The sequence below is a fragment of the Megalopta genalis genome, chromosome 6 (genome assembly GCF_051020955.1).
Source record: "Megalopta genalis isolate 19385.01 chromosome 6, iyMegGena1_principal, whole genome shotgun sequence".
Taxonomy (NCBI): domain Eukaryota; kingdom Metazoa; phylum Arthropoda; class Insecta; order Hymenoptera; family Halictidae; genus Megalopta; species Megalopta genalis.
Genome location: NC_135018.1, coordinates 2601810 through 2626203, shown reverse-complemented (window position 1 = coordinate 2626203; position 24394 = coordinate 2601810). Strand labels below are relative to the sequence as shown.

Sequence of the window (24394 nt, the reverse complement as noted above, 5' to 3'; positions counted from 1 at the left end):
GTCTACAGGGTGTCCCAAAAATGTCTCGGTATCCGGAAATGGCGGGTTCCTCGGATCATTTGAAGCAACTTCTTCCTTTACAAAAATGTTCTCTGAGGCACCGTTAACGAGTTATTAACGAAAAACAGTGACCAATAAGAATCGAGTACGGCTGACGCGAGGCGGCCCAGCCAACCGGCGCGCGAAGCCCAGTTCCGGTCATTGGCACGATCGCCTCGCGCTAGCTGAGCTCGCCTCTCATTGGTCACTGTTTTTCGTTCATAACTCGTTAACGATGCCTCGGAGAAAATTTTTGTAAAGGAAAAAGTTGCTTCAAATGGTCTGAGGAATTCGCCATTTTCGGATTGCGAGACATTTTTGGGACACCCTGTATATACAGACAGAAATAGCCTCGCGCAGAATTCAGCCGTACCTAAAAGGTTAAATCATATAAAATGGAAATACCGTAGATCAGAAAACATGTTTTGGGTTTCGAATTAAAACAGCTTCGACTGCAAAGAGTTAACAAACGTTAAAACATTTTCTTGAAATAAGTCAAACTAGTTTTTATCGTATGCGCAATGCCGTTTATTTGCACGAAAAGCTGGTTATAAGTTCTAACAACAGAGTCAACTAAAACAGTAACGTCTAAGGAAGGCTTTCCCGAAAGCAGCAGTTTATCTCAAAGCATTGGACGTTTTTCCATCGTCTAATTCGACGCAGTCTGATACTAAGAATTGTAACGGATCGAATTCATCATGGTGAAGTATTTGAAAGATGCGTTGAGCATCTGAAATTAATTTTTCGGGATTACGTAAATTTTTAGCGACACACGATTTATTTGATTTGTTGGCGTCTCTTTAACGACGTGCTTCTAATTACTCAAATCACACACTCGAGAACCTTCTTTTCATTTATTATTTTCTCAGTCAAATGCGTGGAAATGTCATTTAAACGAATGTAATTTGTACGTGATTCTCCCTAATTCAGAAAGAAAAGCGTCATAACCGTTTCAGTCGGAATCGATGTAACAGTTTGGAACAGTTATTTTCGGAACCTTCTCAGATCTCTGTTAAAACGGCAAGCTGAACAAATGTCTGCAAACGTCGCAGGCCTGCAGAAATTTGTCTTTCAGCCATGAACGTCGAGGGATTAGGAGGATTAAAGTGATTACCCCGGTAAAACCCTTCCTGGATGGAACATATATGCCGGCAAGAAGTGGAACACTGCCCTTCGATGTCCTTTGGAGCGATAGAAGTAGCAGCTTCTGTACTTTAAGTGGCAATTTATACCATCGAGTTTTGCACCTGAATCGTTAACGAATATTTATTAAGATTTACAGAGTATCGGGCTGTCTACATATATTGGGTTGGCAACTAAGTAATTGCCGATTTGTTCAATGAAATAAAAATTTTTTTTTACTTGGAATGAAGTTCAATCTGTAATGTATTTTCCATTTTGTTCGATGAACTTTTGCCATCTCTCCGACAACTTGAAAATTCCACGCTCGTAGAAAGTCTGATCCTTTTCGGCCAAAAACTGAGTTAACACTTTATCGACCGCTAGCCTATTTATCGGCTTTTCGATTGCCAATGTTTATCGATCGCTAGCCTATTAATCGGCTTTTCGATTGACAATGCTTATCGACCGATAGCCTATTAATCGACTTTTAGCTATCGACGGTTTTCGCTTCTTTACTGTTTTGTTAGTAGCTGACCTCCTGTATGCTGACCTCCCCATATCCTTATGAATTATAATTATAATAATTATATTATTATTTATTATTATTTTTAAAGGAATAAGCACAACACAATGAATAGCGAAAATTTAGCCGGTACTGGGAGCAAACGCGCGCGCGACTAAGCCAGTCCTTACTGAGTGGCAGCCTCAACCACGACCGGACGATAAAGTGTTAAGTGAGATTTTACAGCGTCATCGTCGTTAAAAGTTTTACCACGAAGGAAGTTGTCCAGGGATCGAAATAAGTGGTAATCCGATGCGCGATATCAGGGCTATATGATGGGTGTAACATCAATCCGCAACCAATATTCATCAATTTCTGCCGAGTGGACAAAAACGTGTGCGGCCTAGCATTGTCCTGCTGGAAAATGACACCTTCACGATTGACCAATTCTGGTCGCTTTTCCTTGACCGCTGCGTTCAATTTGTCCAGTTGCTAACATTCACGGATAATAAAAAATAACATAATAATAATAATAATAATTTTATAATATAACATTTACGGATATCATAAAAATGGGAGTGAGAGACGTCTATAACTGAAATCAGCAATTACTTAGTTGCCAACCCAATAGAAGAAGGTCTTAGGCAGCGTACTCACAATTCGTGAAACACATTCAGAGAATTGTCGGTGTACGTTTGACTCATACAGTTCTCTCGATAGGACGTGACAAGCTGAATCAGATACGACAGTCCATTTATAATTGTCAAGTCGAAGTCAGCTGGTGACTGGACACGTTCGACAAACTGTCGTATAAAAAACGTTTATTTACTATCCGTTGTATAACCTTTTGCGAGCTTTATGATCTCCGCCCGCGGTTTCGAACAGCTTCGAGAACAAAATATAACTGTTCTACTAAATTGTAGAACATAGTAATGCGAACGAAATAATAATATTATCAAATTTGAGAGTTATACAATTTATGATAGTCAACGTGAGATACTTTTTGACAAGGAGATCTACGAAAAAATCAATTTGTTATGTTCAAATCGATAATGCATTCCTTCGCTTAGTATTGTAAGTCGTGAAGTCAAGCATTTCGGTTCTCATTTTAAAAAAAACACCAATGACGTTCGAAAGCCCACGAAACAAAATATCGGAAGATCTATTTGTATCAGTATGTTCGCCTTCTTCTATATTAGTTGTACTTTAACGTTTTCTTCTGTTTTCTACTTTGACAGAGAAATTTAGGTATGCAAATATATATCATTGTATAATAACAGTAATAATAGATATATTATTATAATATTATAAATTATATATATTATTGTATAATAATAATAATAGATATATTATTATAATATTATAAATTATATATATTATTGTATAATAATAATAATACATATATTATTATATAATATTATATATATAAAATTAGATATATTATTGTATAATAATAATAATAGATATATCATTATATAATATTATAAATTATACATATTATTGTATAATAAAAATAATAATAATAACAACAATAATAATAATAGATATTATTGCATCCACCTATTGAGATAAAAATTTTGAATTGGAAGAACAACTAAATTCCGGCCACGAAGCAAAAACATAATTTACAATCTTGTAGGAATCGGTTAAGGAAACGTGCAGCAGTTTAAAGAAGGCAGTGTACTCACTTGGGACATGTGAGTGCATAAAGATATCGTCATCAATACAATGAGAACAGAATACGGTATCATTACAGTCCTCATGATGCTGTCAAAGTCGCTTTAACAGTAAAAATCACGTTACTCTTGCAATGCATCGTGCCGTTAGCACGTTCAACAATTGTAGTACCTCTGAGTTCTTTGATAGAGGTCCATCATCTCACCGATTGTCCGATGCAAGCGATGGTCTTTCTGAAAAGCTATGGTCTTTGGGTCGAGCCACTGGTTGATCGCTTTCTCGATTCGATAACTGCGGAGACAGACATACGTGCAAGACACAGTCACAGTTATGCTTCTCTCAATGCAATTATGCTTATCTCATAATCCGAATTACTATTCTCAAAATAAGTTTTCCACACGCGCGCTTCTTACGTCACTGCGACGTGTCTCTGTTATTCTATCGAACGCAGCTCGAATTCTTTTTTTAAATCGATTATTAAGAGAGATTATTATATTATTATTATTTCTTTTGCTTCGAACGTTTTATCGATTGAATTGCGACCGCTGCTTTCAACCAAATTAAAAATATTTTTACATTAAAATCGAGAAGAATGAATTTCTGCGGCCGATACCTTTGTGTTTGCGCACCTTATTGTTTCATAGACAGCCGAATGGTGATTTAACAGTATACTGATCGTACAATCGTTTGCTGTCGTGAGTATTACGCCGCCTACGCAGCAAGCGATCAAGTACCCGTACACCAGATAAAAATGATTGTCCCTTTCGCTATCGAACTCTATCACTAGGATGAAGTGCAGCGAACGAGAATTGTTCAGGGGTACTATAAAGTCCAACAGCGTCGGCGATGCTAACACTAGTAAGCATACAATTGTTGTCGTAACTCCGATATCTGAAATAATTACATTTAATGACATATTTCTGTTCTGTTTCAGAAATTTCTCATACGGTGATATTGAACTTCATGCATCGAGCATTCACGTATTTTGTGCGGAAGATAATGCGAGGATTTAATTTGTGAATATACATACCATAATTATGTTAAGGGAAAGGGCTGATTCCTGAGGCCATTCGAAGTAACTTTTTCCTTAGCGAAAATTCGATCCGCGGCTTCGTTTACGAGTTATTAACGAAAAACAGTGACCAATGGCGAGGACGGCTGACGCTCCGCCCTCGTGACTACTGCCGCTGCGTCAGACGGTTAGCGCGACGTGGCATTGGCCGCAAGGGAGGAGCGCTGGACGCGCTCGCCTCTCATTGGCCACTGTTTTTCGTTAATAACTCGTTAACGATGCCTCGGAGAAAATTTTTGTAAAGGAAAAAGTTACTTCAAATGACCTCAGGAATCGCCCTTTTCCAAGTATTAACGTAATTATGGGGCATCATGTATATGTAAACACACCAATCAATGAATCTGAACCTTTTTTGCGCGTCCTAAAATCGAATGAGCTAGTATTATAAATTCTCTGACGCTAACAACGAAAACGCATTCATACGCTGAATGCGCAAACTGGTTTTCCAACGATACAACTGCGTCGCAAAGAACGTTTTCTAATTCAGTGATTTTTTATCTTCCAGTTTTATGGTTTTCAGAGCGAGTAACTAAACTGTCATTGAATCGACGTTGATGATGAGCTTGGAAAAGCTTACAGAGGTCAACTTAAAATTTCTGAGTGGCCTATTTTTATAGTTTACCGAAACCTCGGTGAAAAAGAGGAACACGATCTTAAATAAATATATTAAAGAAAGCGTAAATATTAGAAAATAACGTGACTTGGTGGCGGGACCAATGTACATTGCAAAAACAAAGGAACGTGACAAGCGAAGAACATACTGCGTATAAAATATTATAGAAAACATCGAGCGTTCTATCTTACATAGGTAAATTACGACTACACGATCTTGTTTATTTCCGAATTTTTCGAATATCTGCAGTTCCCTTTGGTCTGTCGAACTATGCCACCGAGCTAGGCTCTCCAGCGAATTTTTCAACTAAAATACATTTATTTTAAATACTATTATTTTAAATATTATTAATAAAATATATATATACATTTATATTATTATTATATATATATATTAATATTAATATAATAATATAATAATATAATATAATTAATATTAATATATATATATATATATATATATATATATATCATGTAATATAATATTAATATTATTATAATAATATAATATAATTAATATTAATATTATATTACATTTACATATATATAAATGCTGCTCTATTTATGCTGCTTCAATCAGTGTCGACACAGAAGAAATTTGATATAATTATATAACTCACTACGTGTTGAAGCAATCCCGAGGCGATATACTTCACATACACTATCATCGTGGTGCAGCTGAACGATATGAAGTAAATCATATGAATTATCGTAACACCGCCAATTTGCAGTAATGCAATCTGAAAAGAAGTTCGACAAGTCTTTCCTTACCACATTTTCCGCAACAATATTCCAAGACTCTATATAGAACTACATATACATATATATAAGTCTATATACGATAAATAAGAAATCTCTCTCTTTCTGTCACCAAAGTGTTACTATTAACACCATACAGACACGTTGCAATAAACGCGTTATTGAAAATCGTGCCAACTGAGAGAATTGTCCTCTTATAATACACATTCACTTGCAAATGTGCACGAACGAGACATTTCGTTCCACATATAAATCAATCGAACAAATAATTTAACAAATTCATTATGGTTTAACATTTAACCATCGGTTTAACAAGACCGCTCTCATTATACAGGGTGTCCCAAAAATGTCTCGCAATCCGAAAACAGGGAGTTCAGTAATGTCTCCCTTACTGACGCTCAGGTTTTGCATAAAAACGGACAATTTGGGAAGAGGAGATACGATTATTCGAGCCTTGCAGTTCGTTTTTATAGTTGTTGACAATTCGTAACTATAAAAACGAACCGCGAGGATCGAATAATTGTATCTTCTCTACCTAAATTGTCTTATTTTTGTAGACAATCTGTGCGTCAATTAGAGAGACATCACTGTTCTCGGGGAAACAGCCTCGTTGAAATGAATTCGAATGCTTGAGGTAACAATAGATATAGACTATATTTGAAACATAACAAAGACGGTACAGATTCGCGTTTCATCGCGACGTTATTCGCTTTCTCGCGGTTTCTTGAATTCTGTACGGTTTCGTGTGTGATCTCGTTCCGACGAATTCGTAATTGCGACTCACGTTCGTCGTCGGTTCGATTCTGTCGTGACTGTTTATTTCACATAAAGTTAAGCGGTGACTGTCAAATTTTCTAATCGGTTTGTAGGCTCGCTGGCTGTTAATTTCTCGAGATAGTCTCGTAGATATTCGAACAAAGAAATCTCTGCAAATGCGATACGTACGACCAGGCGCGCGCTTTGGCGATAATCCGTTTATGTCTCCAGTTCGTTTAGAAAACGCTTGGTACTCACCTGCAAGAAGAAAAGAAACAATTGCATGTTAATAAAATTGTTCGAAACACGTGACGATGGAATTTTCGTAAGTAGCGTGGTTTCGACAGCTTGGGGAACGGAAATCGCGTCGCAAATCATCATAACTTTCGTTTAAAATATTTTCGTTTAAAATGGAAATTGAAAAATCACGTTAGCTTGAATTTTTATCGATAGCAGATGAAACAATGCGGTAACGTTTTAAAATCACAATACTTTCTAAACGTAGCACTTAATTTTATTAGAACTCTCGCTGTTAGTATTGTGGTATGAAAAATAACGATGTGCGCTATGATGCATGTCGATCATTATTATGTGCCGTATAATGATGCGACAATACTTTCACTCGCTGTAATAATCTGCTCACAATTTTCTGTTTCTAGGATCGGAAATTACAATTCTTCAGCGGTTACTGGAAACGTATTCTCTTCGTTTTTTTTTTTATTAACGCTAATTCTCTCTAATTTCTCTTTAATTCTCTCTAATGGACAATTTGGGAAGATGTGTTTTTCTTATAGTTGTCGACAATCGGTAACTATGTGAAAACGTGTCGAGAGGACTCTAATAATCGCATCTCTTCTTCCCAAAACTGTCCACTTTCGTTCGCGATCGCAGCGCCAATTAAGGAGAAATTACTGTTGTTGCTATCACATCTATAACTTGCATTTCCATTTAGTAGAATATTCCCATTCAAAGTCAAAGATTCTACACGATTTTTGCGACAATTGTACGGTTGATTACCAATTCGAAGCTTTCGAAGCTTCGCACATTAAAGCAAGGATATTAAAATCAACGAAATTTCCAGTTTTTCTCATAGTTGTCGACAATCAGTAACTATGTGAAAACGTGTCGAGAAGACTCTAATAATCGCATCTCCTCTTCCCAAAATTGTCCACTTTCGTTCGCGATCGCAGCGCCAATTAAGGAGAAATTACTGTTGTTGCTATCACATCTATAACTTGCATTTCCATTTAATAGAATACTCCCATTCAAAGTCAAAGATTCTACACGATTTTTGCGACAATTGTACGGTTGATTACCAATTCGAAGCTTTCGAAGCTTCGCATATTAAAGCAAGGATATTAAAATCAACGAGATTCCCGTTGAATCGTTATTATCTCGTCGGAAATGAACGGAAGCCCCGTCGAGCGAAAATTCGAAATTCTCACCTGGACAACTTGGAAACCGAATACGAGACACAACCAGGTTGCTCTCATCGCGACGTTCAGTATGCGGCTGCTAAACGGCCACAGTCCGGTCAGTATTAGAAGCTTGCGAGTCAGGCTATAGAACGTTTTGTCGAGGACTATCATGTCTCCGGGACCGACGAATTCCGTCTACGGAACGGCGAACGTAGGAACGCGCGGCGGACGCGCTATCGCGTTCATACTTTATTCATTCGGCTGTGATCCTCAGCTGCGGAGTTCCCCCGCGACGTGACACAACGGTCCTTCTCAAATAATTCCGGCGAAATTAAGTTTGAAAATTGATCGCGTGCCACGATATGTACGCACGAGTCGCGTACACATTGTCGCGCCGCGTTCCCCGAACCGGACAACTAAATTACACGTTGCAGGCGATACCAGGCATTTCCCCCTCGCTGCGTCGTTCACCGATTTTTCCGGAAAGATTTCGCGAGCAAGCACGAGCACCCTAATCCTCATACGGCTCTAGACTGCCGCGCGTGCCGCTTCGTTGTTCCCTGCGACGCGACGCCGGTCGAACATCTCTTAAACGTACGAATTGCCAGGCGTATACGCAACGTTAACATTCTGGCTCGCGTCGGGATCGATTTACGTTGGTATTTCCTGTGAAATCAATTCACCGAAATGATGGGAAATCGTATTCTGGTGAGTGCATATGTTACGCTCGCGTATGTTGTACCAGCTCGTTCGTTCCTCATTCTGAAATTTGCGAACAATGTCGGCGAATTCTTTGTCATCGTTCGCTTCTATTTAAATGAGAATTATAAAAATTATGCTTTTAACGCGATGAAAATTATTAAATTTAAATTAGCTTTTAAAGCTGTCAAAATTAAGCTTTGAAAGCTGTAAGAGTCAAGCTTGCTTTTATAAAAAAGTGCAAGGCACGAATGATCGTATCTCCTCTTCTCGAATTGTTCATTTTTGTGCACAATCTGAGCGTCAATCGGGGAACATTTACCGTATCGGTAAATATTTACATTAATTTATTATTAATTAATTATTTATATTAATTAATTATATTTATAAATATTATTGGCCACTCGTGGCCAAATTAAGGTTAAATTTAAAATAGTTCTTCTGACCCACGGCATTTCCATTTTATGTGATATAGTGCATTTTGAACATGCGAAATTGAATTTTGTGGCTCGTGCAACAGTCGCGCTTTCAACATTTCTTCAAATAGAAACGAACTTGATTAGTAAAATTATTTTGAATCGTGACTTAACAATTTTCAACGGCGCCTCGGAATCGCCAGTGCAAAAGGTTAATTAAATACCGAATAACGAAGTAGCGTCTTTGTTTCGAGTGCCATGAGTGCGCGTCACAGTAATGTCTCCCAAATTGTCGCTCGAATTGTACACGAAGATGGACGATTTGGGAGGAGGAGACACGATTGTTCGAGCCTTGCGACTCGCTTTTATGGTTGCCGCTTTTTTAGCAACTATAAAAACGAGCCTTCGTGCATGTATAGTAATCGAGAATCTTCGATAATCAACGCTGTGCTTTCTTGAATTCGTTCGTCTAAAGATATTTCAATATTTATTATATATATATATATATATATATATATAATATATATTATATTTATTTATTTATTATATATTATATATATTTCAATATATATTTCAATATTCGTCGGTGAAAGAAACTGCGATACTTCGCGTGCATTTTCGATCTGCCGTTTATGCTACTGTCGCTACTTCACTGTACGCGAATAGCGTGTAAATAGAGCAAACAGAAAGCAGATGCAATTATCATTGACGAGATGCTTATTCGTTTCTACGTAATTTCGATAGAAAGTAATTTCCGCGAGCATATTATTATATTTCTCCATAATTTCTCGTGGCAAGTGCACAGAAAACGGATTATTATTTGCCTGTAAAATTATGGAAAAAGATGTTGCAACATTCTCAAATTTTAGGGCTCGTTAAGTCGAATATCGCGAGGCAAAGAAATTACGTAAGAAAGATTATTGCTGCGAGCACTTTTTAAAAAATTGTCAAGAGAATGAAGATTTACCTTTTGCATGAAGACTGTCGACATTTACGAAAATAAAGATCTTTCTATCTTGTTACTCTCGCTTGCGCAAGTATGGCGAACTATACATACTCGGCACGTCAATTTTCTACGCTATGTAGCCACTTAGGTTCTAGTTGCTGTTGGAATCCTCGAGTGATTATACATTTCCTTTCAGCGAGCAGATCGTAGTGAAATAAGAGAAGGACGAGCTCATCATCTGAAAATTCAACGATTTTTGTAGGCCAGAGTGAGCAAAATCTGCGCCTGTGCGCACGTGTGTACTAGTAAATTCTGTCTAATTGACGTTCAGCTTGGAAACGAAGGATTGAAACGAAAAATGTATACAAGCTCATGCATGTACCGATGCGAAACCTCTGTTGCTTGGAATGAATAATCCGTAAAAATCTATCATGCTGCCTGTAATGGTTCTCTGCATTATCAACAATACCATTTTCTGCGTCTTCACTGGACAGTGGTACCACAGCGAATTGTATCTGCATTACGACAAAAACATAAACTTTGTGTAAATCGTTGCAACGTTACATTCGTAACTGTTCAACAATATTGGTTGCGATAATTTCAAAATTCAGGGAACTCGTTTTTCCTTTTTTTTTTGAAATCGTGCTAAGCGTTCTAAGTTATAAGTGCGCCGTGCATGGTTTAAAAACATTCGGAATGTCCGGATCGAATTGAAAATTTTACGTCGTTGACGTAATTAGTGATTCGCATAGGTCGTTCGCATCATTTATTTCGTCGAGTGAATATTAATCATTTGTTCGAGCTACAAATAAATTACAAGTACTGGACATATATATATATAAAAAGCTGCATTCAGAATGTTTCTATAATCGTAAAATAGAGGATCAACGTAAGTCGTGGAAGGGGAAGGCAGAAGTGGGGGAAAGTCTTGATCGAACAGTGAATATTTTGTGCAAAATATCAAATCCCATGTTTCTAAGAGTACAATAGATTTTCAAATGCGTGCCATAAGTGTATTAAATCCGCGGCCAATTACAATAATTTCCACCTAATTCGCGCTCAGATTGCTCACAAAAAAAAAAGTGGACAATTTGGGAAGAGGAGATACGATTATTTGGTGGAGATATTTGGTATATATATATTTATTTATAAAATAGGAGGAGATGTGATATATATTTATATATAAAATAGGAGAAGATGTGATATATATTATATATTATTTTTATAATATATATTAATATAACATATATTATAATAATATATATTTACATAATATAATTTTATTATTATTATTAATTTATATAATATATATTAATATAATTATATATTATCATTATAATATATATATATATATATATATATATATCACATCTTCTTCTATATATATATAACAATAAATATAAAAAATATATATATATAAAATAGGAGGAGATACGATATATATTTATGCATAAAATAACCTTACAGCTCGCTGTTATAGTAACCGATCGTCAGTAACTATAAAATCGTATCTCGTCTTCCTAGATTGTCCATTTTTGTGAGCAAATCGGAGCGCGAATTAGGGAGAAATCACCGTACAACTCTCACGATATTTTCTGGCGACATGAAATGTTGGAAACACAACGTGGACTTACATGTCATGAAAGATAGCCACGCTATTGTCAATAACTTCCTGTCCGATATAGTTACCCATGAACACTGCCATAACGTGAATGATACCAAAGACAATTGATATGGCCAAATCCTTCTTGTCGTCCATTTCTATCATCGCTAGAATAGACTGTTAGACAAGAGAAATGTTATTGTTTTGCTACTTCCGATGAGACTTTCGAGCGTTAGCGCTCGGACGACGGGGCCCGGGTCCACTTAGACCCCAGACTGTAAACATTGATCGTCTACTTATTGAGAAATAATTAAAATTTGCACATTTTTCTCTAAGATCTATGGAATATACTAACGTGTCCAGGAGAAGCACGTTGAAAGATATATCGAAGAAAAATTGATAAATTATAAATTATAAATTATTCCGAGTTAAATCTTTGTCCAAAAAGTCTGTCGTCCGAGTGTTGTCGTATAATTGGGGACACCACGACCCGTGATACTTACACGATAAAGATTCAAGGACATCGAAACTACCACCACGACGATTGCTATCAGGTAAGGCAGCCCTGAGTCAGAACTAAATATCCTCATGAAACTGTGACGGTGATTCCATTAAGAGGAGAAGGCGCAGCGTAGAACAAAGTACGTTTAGCAATTGAAATGAAATTTTCCGAGAAATTTAAACCAAGTTACCAACTCGATCGCTTTCATGTGAATTTCCACTGCCTCGCGCATGCTTGTGTCCGTCAAGTACTTTTGCTTCGAATCGTCGGCCTTTTGAATCGTTTCGGAAATCATAGTAGTAAATCGATAGCTGCGACATTAAAAATTCTGTTACCGTAATTTCATCGAGTACTGCGACAGACACTGAAAGCAGACATCGTTACAAGTGCGTATCTTACGACTCGCCCAGGCCTGTCTTACGACGTACAGGAAGTCCGAAAAATGTCTCGTAATCCGTAAATGGAAGGTTCGGATCATTTGAAGTAACTTTTTCCTTAGCGAAAATGCGATCCGCGGCTTCGTTTACGAGTTATTAGCGAAAAACGGTGACCAATGAGAGGCGAGCTCGGACAGCGCTCCTTCCTTGTGGCCAATGCCACGTTGCGCTAGCCGTCTGACGCAGCGGCAGTAGTCGCGAGGGCGGGGCGTCAGCCGTGCTCGCCTCTCATTGGTCACCGTTTCTCTTCAATAACTCGTCAACGATGCGTCGCAGAAAATTTTTGTAAAGGAGAAAGTTACTTGAAACGACCCCAGGAACCCTTCACTCCCGAATTGTGAGACATTTTTGGGGTACCCTGTATACTGGCAGTAGAAAATTTCGATTTTCTACATCGTTTGCATATATGAGCAAGCAACAAATGATAACACGATCGAAATCGTTCCATCTCGAATGCTTGGAAGTCACTAAAAAATATATTTAACGAAAGAAGCAACTGCCAGATGAACGATTGAAGAAATATACGTGAAAGTAATTCGAATGAGCAAGCTGGAAACTGGGAAGATACTGAAAAGATGTTTTGCTGAGAAACGCAGTGGATTTAATCAGAGGAGAACGAAGAAATTGCGTGTATCGTGAACCGCACGATAACCTCGACACTGTTCAACAAATCTTCACATTTCTCGGACCGAGTTTTTCTTTTCTCAGAGTTTTACGAATCCAATTTTTCCTATATTTTTTTTTCAATATTTCCTCGCTTGGAACCGCAACTAACCGTTCGAAACTGACGGTACCATTATAAAGCAACGCTATTCTACGGTTTCATCGATCGGCGATATTTGTTCGTCGCGCACGGCCTCTCCTACTCGCCGATTTCTATCGATCGTGATGCACGGCGAGGAGTATGCAACGACACCTACGATGCGAAGCCGCGAAGACGAAAATCTGTGCAATATGACAAAACGGTCGCTCATTGGATCGTACTTGGCAATCTCGAACAATCCGCAACAGTATTGGCTGACAATGAAAAGCGTCGACTCGGAGCAAATGATCGTCGTCACTCCGGACATAGCGCCCACTACCAGGCAAACCGACACCCAATAGACGGACGCTCTGTTGTCAGAGTCAACCAAAAATCCGAACGAGTGCAACGAATGCGCTCGGGTCTCGTTCCTCGGCAGGAGCGCGTCGAGTATTAGGGGGCCGAAGACGATAATGTTCCCGTAAACGAACGCTCCGCAAGCTATACCTAGAATTCACAACAGTTCGTCTGCATGAAATGGCAACGTGATATAAGTGTTCAACGATTGGATCCGTTGCGATCCGTAGTCGCAAGCGTTCCATCAAAAATTCTCCGTTTTTTTTAGCAGCCGTACTAAGTTGAGCCGTTTATCTTGAAAGTGGCATAAGTCACTTTGCCGTAATGAAAAGTGATGATTTTTTAATGTTTATACGAAATTATTTATACTGAGAAAAATATCAGTATCCTGAGATAACAAATACAAGCAAATCTTCTCGAAAGTTAGCATCCATATTTTTAAACGTGTTCAAACGCAAACCCTTAATAAATAAATATATCGACTTAAAAACAAAGTGACTTATGCCACTTTCAAAATAAACGGCTCAGTTATCAGGTTGCTGCGAAAATGCCGCGTGTCGCGAATATAATACGTTTATACTACTCGTAACTGTTCGCAATAAATGTTAATTCGATGCAATTAATTCGTTCAATTTGATATCGTTTTTGAACATTTTCGAAGCGGCGATTTAAACATTTTTGAGACGATCGGCATTTTATCTTCTACAGAGTGAAGAACGACGAATGACAAGGAAGGTTTTTCTTTTAGGCGTCCGCCTGCGATTGCTTTGGTTTTTGGATATGTTATAGAGGATCAAAAAGTAAGGGATACGTATTTTATTTATTTAGGCTCGCGTTTAGGAAAGAAATCACTCCTCGGAGTTGATTAGATTATTAGTCGAACGATTATTATCGAACTCGTTATACATTTGATTCGCGACATGTTTGGGTATAATTCAAAGAAATATCGAAACAACTGATTTCACGAGCGTTTAATTAGTCGTTCCATTGTCTAAGGGCTTTGGGGACATGCTTGTGCTATAATGGTAATGGTAACGAAGTCTCATCCTCCCGTCGCAGCGTATTCCGCGGTCTCCGATTCGCAATGTGGTCGCAGTTCAACATAAAATTAACCTCTTAGGCACGACGCGCCACTATAGTGGCTTTCGCGGATGTCATCTTTCAGAACGAGACGCCGCTATAGTGGCTTCCGCGGATGTCATCTCTCTGAACGACGCGCCACTATAGTGGCTTGCTCTAGTAGCTCACTCGCTCATCGTTTGAATCAAATAATCGTCTTCATATGCATTGTTTCACACTTCTTTTGTCTTCGCATCGATTTACAACAGTCTACAGGGTGTCCCAAAAATGTCTCGCAATCCGGAAATGGCGGGTTCCTTGGATCATTTGAAGCAACTTCTTCCTTTACAAAAATGTTCTCCGAGGCACCGTTAACGAGTTATTAACGAAAAACAGTGACCAATAAGAATCGAGTACGGCTGACGCGAGGCGGCCCAGCCAACCAGCGCGCGAAGCCCAGTTCCGCTCATTGGCTCGATCGCCTCGCGCCAGCCGAGCTCGCCTCTCATTGGTCACTGTTTTTCGTTGATAACTCGTTAACGGTGCCTCGAAGAAAATTTTTGTAAAGGAAAAAGTTGCTTCAAATGGTCCGAGGAACCCGCCACTTTCGGATTACAAGACATTTTTGGGACACCCTGTATATAGAGTATCAGACTCTGTGCAGTACACATCAGAATCTGCCGTCCAGGGAAATAGCCTCGCGCAGAATTCAGCCGTACCTAAGAGGTTAACGGCACGAAAAAAACATTGTTCAAGCAACGGTTAAAATCACACAATTCTTACACACAAATACGTGGACGACACGCCTCGAACTGTATGCGTGTTTCGACAATATCCTGAGCTCGTCCGGATTTTTCAGCGTGCTGAAGTCGGATTGCAAACTTGCGAAAATAAATCTGATCTGAAGTCACATAGAAAGAAACCAAAATACGACTGTTACGATCACACGGGCACACCTGCCCAACAAATGTAAATACCATAACTTTTGGTGGGCGTAATGTAAAAAAGCGATTTGCGGCGTTCTTCGTCACTTACTGTCGGAAACGAATAGATAATGCCGACGTAGCGGCAAAAGAACAAGAGCAAAGGCAAACCAAACGTTAGTACCAACAGTATATTCCTGAACGTATAGTCGGCGGGAATTAGCGAGATCTGAAAAGAAGTTGTCCGCTAAGCGTAGGGTTAAACGTAAACGCAAGCTTTTTTTTACGAGCACAGTAAATTCTTCGTAATTCGCAAAAGTGAACAATTCGGGGAGAGGAGATACGATTGTTTCGAGCCTTGCGTCGACAGCTACAAACTATATTATGTACTATATTATACTATATTATATACCCTATTATATGTATATTATAAAATATATATTATATATTATTATATTATAAAAAAATATTATAAAGTATATATTATGTATTATTATATTATAGAAAATATTATAAAGCATATATTATATATTATTATGTTATAAAAATATTATAAAGTATATATTATATATTATTATATTATAAAAAATATTATATATTATATATATATATATATGATTAATAAATAAATAATATTATAAAATATACATATATTATGTATATATACTGCATTACACTGTATTATATATATATCTAAACTATAAAAACGAGTCACACGGCTCGAATAATCGTGTCGCCTCTCCCGAAATTGTCCACTTTAGTTTGCGATTCAGCCCGCGAATTAGGGAGAAATGAGTGTAACAAGAATTTTCGAAACGGGCGACGCTTGTTGAACGAACGTGGCGCGCGCGCTGCAGCCCGAAGACGAGATGAATTTTCGATTACCTGAATGGAGATGCAAATCAGCGGCATCATGGAGAACAATATCCTCCAAAGTTTCGTCGCGAACGAGTTCTCGAAGGGCCAAAGGCTCATCATACGGAGCAGGAAGCAATAGGTTTTGTACTCTTCCTCGATCGCGGCCATTTTCGCGATCGCTCCTCGACGAAGACTGAACGGGAGCGAGGCGAAATCGTCCGACAACGCCTCGGACACACAGTTTATTCATTCCATCTCGCAATTACATTGATTTTCCGACGAACCTGCAGATGCTCGGCGTAATAACGCTTATTAAACACTTCCGCTGGTACCCTCCCGATCGATTTAATTACGACGAATGCCTCGAACTGATTACCGGGAGTGGCTGGTTTACGGCGTTGCGCACGGTGTCGATCAATCGTCTATCTCGTTCGCCGCTGTTATGTTGCGAAGACCATGGAGATACGAGTGGGACAGTGTTCGGCAAAGTAATATTGTTGTGAGAAACGAGGCGCGAATCACGTGCGGATAGAAAGAGACGACGAAACGAGCGCATCGCGCGCATCGAGCGGAAAGGATCGGCGCCGACGAAACGCGAGTAAGTCGATTGTGTCGTGTGAATGTAAACATTTCAACGTTCCGTGCAATTTCTTATCTAAATCTGAAGGTTTCGCGCTCGATGGAAAACCTTTTTGCAGATCGTAATCATCTTTACGCGCGAATAAAGTATTGTATCCCGTGGGTTTCACTCACCTTCTCGCAGTTTGCCAAATCAGACTTATTATCGTCATTATTTCTAATCAAATTCACTGTTGAACTTAATCGTCGAATGGCATCTTACAAACGATTATGGAAAATCGACGCGGATCAATCAATCTTGTAATGAGATTTTTATTAATGTATGTAGATGTATATATAATGTACACAGCTATGTAACTCGGTGTTATGTTTAAAGATTGAATAAACAGCGCGCGAATTTACGCCGATCGAGTGGAAATAAATGAGAAGAACGGAACAACAGCTGTTACTTCAACCGACCATGATCACGCCGTTTTATTTCAAAGTGAACACGCTCTTGAAGTGTCGTAACTTAACTATACTTCGCTTGGCTGCCGATTCTTCCGGGTTACATGTTATTCTTCTTCTGTTGAAATACTTCAATCGGCCACGAACAATGGAGCTGCGGAAAGCGAAGTTCGGTAAGTGCGGCAACTATTCCTCGAATTTTGGAATTCTTTTCTCATTGTGTTCTCCGTTCGTACTGGAAACCGACGGTGCTCGGATAGCCAAAAATTTTCGGCGGTGTACACGGTGCTCGATTAAAAGAACAGTCGACAAATTTCACGGTTGTCATGGATCAGCGCGAAGCTGACCCGCGAAGCTGATCATCCGAAACTTGAGACTGTTAGTTGCCGGTTCGTTTGTCCGGTTACACCATTTCCCAGCACCTTGTCATCGTCATCGATGCTTCCAGTTTCGATCATCTTCGACGGAGACGCGATCGCCCCGTCAACAAAATTTCGGCTGTGTAGAATTCTATTGTTTTTTTTTTCAATTCGACGTCCCCGATCGTGAATCGTCGTTGATAACGTGCTACCAAGACCGTGGTGTGTCTAAATGGTTCCTTTAGGCTGAATAAAGTACAGTAAAGTATGAAAAGGACGAGCTCATCATCTGAAATGAAAATCGTCTTCGGTCTTAAACCAATCGAATGAAAAACGATAATAAAAACGGCATTCGTAGGTGGTCCATTACCGTCGTGAAGCCTTCGTAACACGGATTAAATAAACCAGCAAGATTAAAGTGCACTTCGGGCGCGCTTCGCATCAGTACGAGTAGCAACATTTTCTGTGACTTCGGTGGCATACTGTACCACGAGGAGTTGTATCTGTTTCATTCGACAGCGCCGTTCTGTTATTTTCTCGTTACGCTTGTTCCGTCGTGGATAATATCGATAATTTAACATTGAACATCTAATCGATCGTATTTTTCATTTTTTCGTTTCTTTTTTTTCACGTGAACCGTGTACCGAGACGATTCAAAATAGCGAACAGAGCTTTTCGAATTGCACGATTTTTTTTCTCGATCGATCGCAGTTCTTCGATCAAGCTTTACGATTTTTCGCATCGAGGACGAGGATAGCTTTTTTGTTTGTTTTTAGCGAGGGACAGAAATCTGGGCACTTACGTATGATAGAAAACATCGACGCTACTGTTGGCAAGCTGCTGGCCGCTGTAATTATTTAGAAATATGATTATCAGATGCGTTACGACTATCACGACGCACATAATGAAATCGTCTATACTCTTGATGTCGGACAGCATCACAGAAGCCTGTTGCAAAACCAAGAAATCATGTATCATCAAAAAAAAGAAAAATTGATCGGAGCTGATAATCGACGGTCTAATCGATACTCACCCGATACAAGTTCATAGCGAACGAAAGAACGACCACTATAATCGCTAATAAATACGATAACAGCACGCTGTTCCCTACAGATTTAGCGAGCCTTTTCATTCACGTTCCCCGTAAGTCCACGATCGCAACACGCGAGATATATTAATAACACACGTAATGAAAACAGTAATTCGATATACGATTAGATTATGGTTGCGCTAATGTCTACGTAAAGATACCAACTTATATGCTCTTTGGTGCATGTCCATGGCGGGGCCGATGGCTATAGGCTTCGCTGTAATAAACTTAGTCGCGTTGTCGACTGCCCCTTCTATTCGATAACTGGACGAACAGAAATTTTCGTATGTTGATCAATCCTCTCCGATTGTCCTTCGGCTTGTAAACGAAAATGGACGATTTTGCGAGGAGGAGATACGATTGTTCGATCCTTTAACCTTTTAGGTACGGCTGAATTCTGCGCGAGGCTATTTCTCTGGACGGCAGAGTTTGATATGTACTGTACAGAGTGTCTGTATATTGTTAAGATACGGATATATTGTTAACAGTTATATTGTTAAGATAAGTCTGTATATTGTAAATCGATGTGACGACAAAAGAAGTGTGAAACAATGCATATGAAGACGATTATTTAACACGTTGAATGCCACGCCGGTTTTACGAAAATTGTCCGTGGCGCCACGCTGAATTTTCTTTTATGTGATACATATAATGTTGAAATATATAATATATAATATAATAATATATAATATATAATATATAATATATAATATATAATATAATACTATATGATATATAATATATAATATATAATATATAATATATAATATATAATATATAATATATAATATATAATATATAATATATAATATATAATATATAATATATAATATATAATATATAATATATAATATATAATATATAATATATAATATATAATATATAATATATAATATATAATATATATAATATATAATATATAATATATAATATATAATATATAATATATAATATATAATATATAATATATAATATATAATATATAATATATAATATATAATATATAATACATAATATATAATATATAATATATAATACATAATATATAATATATAATATATAATATATAATATAATAATATATAATATATAATAATATAATATAATAATATATAATAATATATTATAATAATATATAATATATAACCATGTTTGACATGTTAATTGCGACAGGGGTCACTGTTCGAATTGACGATGGTAATAATACCAAATTTTAGATGTTGACATTTGTTTGAAATTATATATATTTCTATCAATTTTGGGCGCGCCGGTCACCGGTGGCCCCCATGGCGTCACCACCAAGTTAAGTGCCGGTCACCGGTGACCCCCGTGGCATTCAACGTGTTAATTCAAACGATGACCGAGCGAGCTATTAGAGTAAGCCACTATAGCGGCGCGTCGTCCAGAGAGATGACATCCGCGAAAGCCACTATAGTGGCGCGTCGTTCAGAGAGATGACATCCGCGGAAGCCACTATAGTGGCGCGTCGTGCCTAAAAGGTTAACTAGAAGAATGAGCCGCGAGGCTCGATTAATCGCATCTCCTCTTCCCTAAGTGTCCATTTTTGCGTACAATCTTAGCGTCAATTAGGCAGAATTTATTGTATGTAGCTTCTTTCGGTTCGGAGCAGCTCTGCCTGTTGCTTTATACAAGTGTGTTTGTGTGTGTGTGTGTGTAAGCATTTAGGCGATCACCGGGTACGGGAAACGTGTAATCGTAAAAAAGAAAGAAACTTATGGGACAGCCTAATTTATTCCACGGTAAAAAGGATTCGATCGGATACAGTTGCTTCGTATTAGTTTTACTCGTGAAACTTGTATAATGCTGTCTCGTATTATTCGCTACAAAAACGCAAAAACCGTGAAGAAGTTGATGTTAAAACATTACACATTAGCGGAACAATTAATGGAAGAGTAGCATATATGTGAACGGTGTTACAAGAATTAGTTTTTTCCAGTAGCACAGATATACGTGGCTCAAATCAAAATAGACAGTTGCAATATATCGTTTACCGCGTGGAAATTGTAATAAATACCGCTTTGGACGTACCTAACGATTTTAAACAATCCGCACAAGTACAATGCAAAAACTGCGAGCGACCCTTCCGTACATGCGATAATGAATAAACCAAATACGGCGGTCGTTGTGATATGTATGCTAGCCCAGTCAGCTTGTTTGCTGTGCTCAAAGTAAAAGAATCCCAAGAATTGTAGAAAGTGAAGTTGGCATTTCAAATGAAAAATTGTAGGGGTCACTAATTTCAGGCTTAAAGCGCAGATTGTTAAGATTGCCAAACCTGGAATGCGAAATCGTGTTTTTTATTCGATGATATTTAGAAGGATTGTTATCAAAGAATGAACTCGCTTAAGTCGCTATTACCGAAGCTATCACGCGTGGCAATTTATTTTACTTTTAGACGGGCACTAATGTCGACTTTAAATGTCTTAATGTACAGTGACGGCCGTATACTTAAGAACGCTTGGATAAACGGTATGTGACTCTTTTAAAACTGAACTAGATAACTTGGATTTTTTTTTTAACTAATATTGTCATCTTAAAAAAATTCTAGAGATTTAGTCTATTTTTTTAAAAAGGTTACGCCGTGTTTTTTGTCTACTATCCATAAATATATGGTCGCCACTGTGCACAAATGATTAGCAAATTAGTCAGAGGATCTAGAAAGTTTTCGATTATTTCAATTATTTCATTTTTCGGTGGCGTCATAAATAGAAATAAAAGTTTCAAATTTCTTGATAGAAATAATAATAATCTAAATAATAATAATAATAATAATAAACTATATATATTTTTCATGCGTGGTGCTATAGCAGAATATTCTTACCAATAAAAAGTTGAATTACGAGCTTCGTTCTTTCTATACATTTCGTTAACATCTTCACCTCGATCGGATTCTGGATCGTGGTGCAATCATTTTCTATGTTTTCTATGAAAGATTTCACCTGTAGTTACATTGTGACAGTTAGACTCGCGATTCGCAAGCTATAACAATCGATTAATTAATTTTTCCATTCAGTGAAAAGCAACGCGACAGCCGTTTGAGGTTATGTACTTACTAATGGAAAATTGATGATAAAACCAAGGTATCGTAAAAAGAATAATAACATCGGACAGGAAAATGATAAAAACGTAATTAAATTCTGTACCGTAATTTCTACATATTGTAATCTGTTCGCCTAGAAAATGTAATATTTCATTTTAAAGCGATTTCTGGTTTATATCGGACTGGGGAGAAAAAAAAGGCTCAGATAAATTTAATTCGGTGAATAAAATTGAACAGCAAATCGAATGACACGTGCGATTGGCGTTGAGCATTTCGCGAGAGTTGATGCAGTACGATTTGGGAAAGTGTTGCACGCGAATAAACGGTGCTCGGGTCACAATAAGCAGTTTCGAATGGCCAAAGCTCGTTGCGAATGCTAGCGAGAGAACGAGAAAGAGGAAACGAGAAGGAGAAAACGAGAAAGAGAGAGGATGAGAGCGAGAATAGGTAAGAGTGAGCGAGAGTGAGAGAAAGATAGAGATAGAGAGATAGAGAGATAGATAGATAGATAGATAGATAGATAGATAGATAGATAGAGAGAGAGAGAGAGAGAGAGAGAGAGAGAGAGAGAGAGATGGCAAAATAAGGAAAGTAATGATAGGAAAGAAATACAGTGTGTCCCAAAATAATTGTGCAAGAGGGAAACAAGGGATTCCTGAGGTCATTCGTAGCAACTTTCTCCTTAGCGAAAATGCAGTCAGCGGCTTCGTTTACGAGTTATTAACGAAAAACTGTGACCAATGAGAGGCGAGCACTGCTGACGCTCCGCCCTCGCGACTACCGCCGCTGCGTCAGACGGCTAGCGCGACGTGGCATTGGCCGCAAGGCCAATCGCAAAGGCGCTGGTCGCGCTCGCCTCTCATTGGTCACTGTTTTCGTTAATAACTCGTTAACGATGCCTCGGAGAAAATTTTTGTAAAGGAAAAAGTTATTTCAAATGTTCACACGAACCCCTCGACTCCCGTTTGTATAATAATTTGGGACACCCTGTAGCTCGTAGAGTGAAGCACACGGATGATAAAGACGAAAGCGTCGACGTGAAACATTGCAGCGAGTCGCGGCATGTCATTAGCTAGATGAAAGCAGATGAAAATCAACTGCCGTTTCTGTCAGCGATTAAATAAACCGTTTTTGTTTCAAACGAAACTTGAGGAAAATTCTTACCACGACAACGCGTGGAATTTTCTCGAGGGTAACCCCCGCATTGGTTGTCGCTTCGCATAGAACAATATCTCGAATGACACGTGTGCACATATCCATATAGAATACTACAGACTAGCATGTGATATAACGAAAGAAATTACAAAACAAATGTATCTAGCATTAAACGTGAAACAATATGCGAGACATGCGACAACTGTCCTTAATTAATAAAAATCATAGCGAAACTATGTGTACGCATTCGGGCGCACAGATATATAATTGTGGAGAACATTTTGAATGAAATTACGTAGAAATACAATTCTGCGAGACGCTGGAAAATTGAATCACCTGAATCACTATACAGGACACTGGAATTAACGAAAAACAGATTCTGTGAAGCTTCGATAAGACAGATTCATCGAAAGGCCAGAGCCCCGTGAAGCGTAAGATGCAATAGTAGGTGGTATAGTTCTTTCGAAACACGTCCATTTCACGCGGTGGCGACGAATGACTGCATAGAGAATTTGCCGTGTCGTCCAACTACAGCTCGGCACCATATTTTATTCAAGCTATGCTATTTCCGTTGTGTAATGAATTGAAATTTGTTCAATTTATTCGTATCCGCTCGGAATCGATTTATGTCATCGGCAGACTGGGGCAATGGTAATCAAATATTAATCGATTCATAGCGGAAACAAAAACGAGCCGAGTTATTTCAACCATTACTTTTAGTTTCAACCTTTTTATCTAGAGAATAAATGCATTCTTCAACGGCTATTCGTAGTATCGATGTGAACAGCAACTAGATATTCTTGATAACTTTTATCTCATTATTTCGTTCGGAATTGTGAATGTGATCTACGTACACAGTGGTCTGGAAAAGCGAACAGACACCTCCTTGACTGCAATAACTTTTTGCAAATTTAAACAAATGACTTGAGTTTGCTGAGATATCAGAGGAGCTACTGACAATGTCTAAGAAAATTTTTTACACGAACCGAAATTTCTTCTTGGTTAATTAAAGCTCTTGAAAGTAGCAGCTCTTTAGCGATTACGATCAAAAACTGGATGGAGATCTTCACGTTTTTTAGTGGCCGTACCTTGTCTCTGAGTCAACCGATTTCGCCACTTCCAGCATGCGTATACGTATGTAAAGTTGTCGATACTTATGAAACGCAGTGTTTAAATTATCGTTATAAGCTCACATGAAAAAGTTG

The 24394-nt window shown here is 38.1% G+C and overlaps 3 protein-coding genes across 4 annotated transcripts in view; all 3 read right to left on the bottom strand.

The window, feature by feature from the left end:
- The window catches only part of LOC117223883 (alpha-Mannosidase class I a), a 406723-nt gene that overhangs the window by 104835 nt on the left and 277494 nt on the right, over nt 1-24394 (bottom strand). The gene's annotated exons all lie outside the window — the stretch shown is intronic.
- Nucleotides 381-10027, bottom strand: LOC143259622 (uncharacterized). Of its 2 annotated transcripts, XM_076522771.1 has the most exons (9): nt 7985-10027; nt 5645-5764; nt 5217-5331; nt 3970-4231; nt 3512-3631; nt 3352-3442; nt 2321-2466; nt 1154-1286; nt 381-769 (listed from the first exon to the last, which is right to left on the bottom strand). In XM_076522771.1, exons 1-9 carry the CDS (start codon nt 8126-8128, stop codon nt 710-712), a joined length of 1191 nt encoding a protein of 396 aa, XP_076378886.1. In that variant the 5' UTR covers nt 8129-10027; the 3' UTR covers nt 381-709. The 2 variants fall into 2 exon arrangements, with proteins under 2 accessions (XP_076378886.1, XP_076378885.1); XM_076522770.1 differs by having other exon boundaries at nt 381-1286.
- On the bottom strand, nt 6413-24286 carry LOC117223911 (uncharacterized). Its single transcript, XM_076522902.1, has 18 exons — nt 23526-24286; nt 22048-22167; nt 21816-21933; nt 21023-21269; nt 19140-19238; nt 18918-19008; nt 18687-18832; nt 18204-18387; nt 16527-16727; nt 15754-15870; nt 15502-15619; nt 13545-13809; nt 12318-12434; nt 12125-12215; nt 11653-11798; nt 10401-10533; nt 10040-10256; nt 6413-6797 (listed from the first exon to the last, which is right to left on the bottom strand). The coding sequence occupies exons 1-17, from the start codon at nt 23664-23666 to the stop codon at nt 10197-10199; spliced, it is 2394 nt and encodes a 797-aa protein (XP_076379017.1). The 5' UTR covers nt 23667-24286; the 3' UTR covers nt 6413-6797; nt 10040-10196.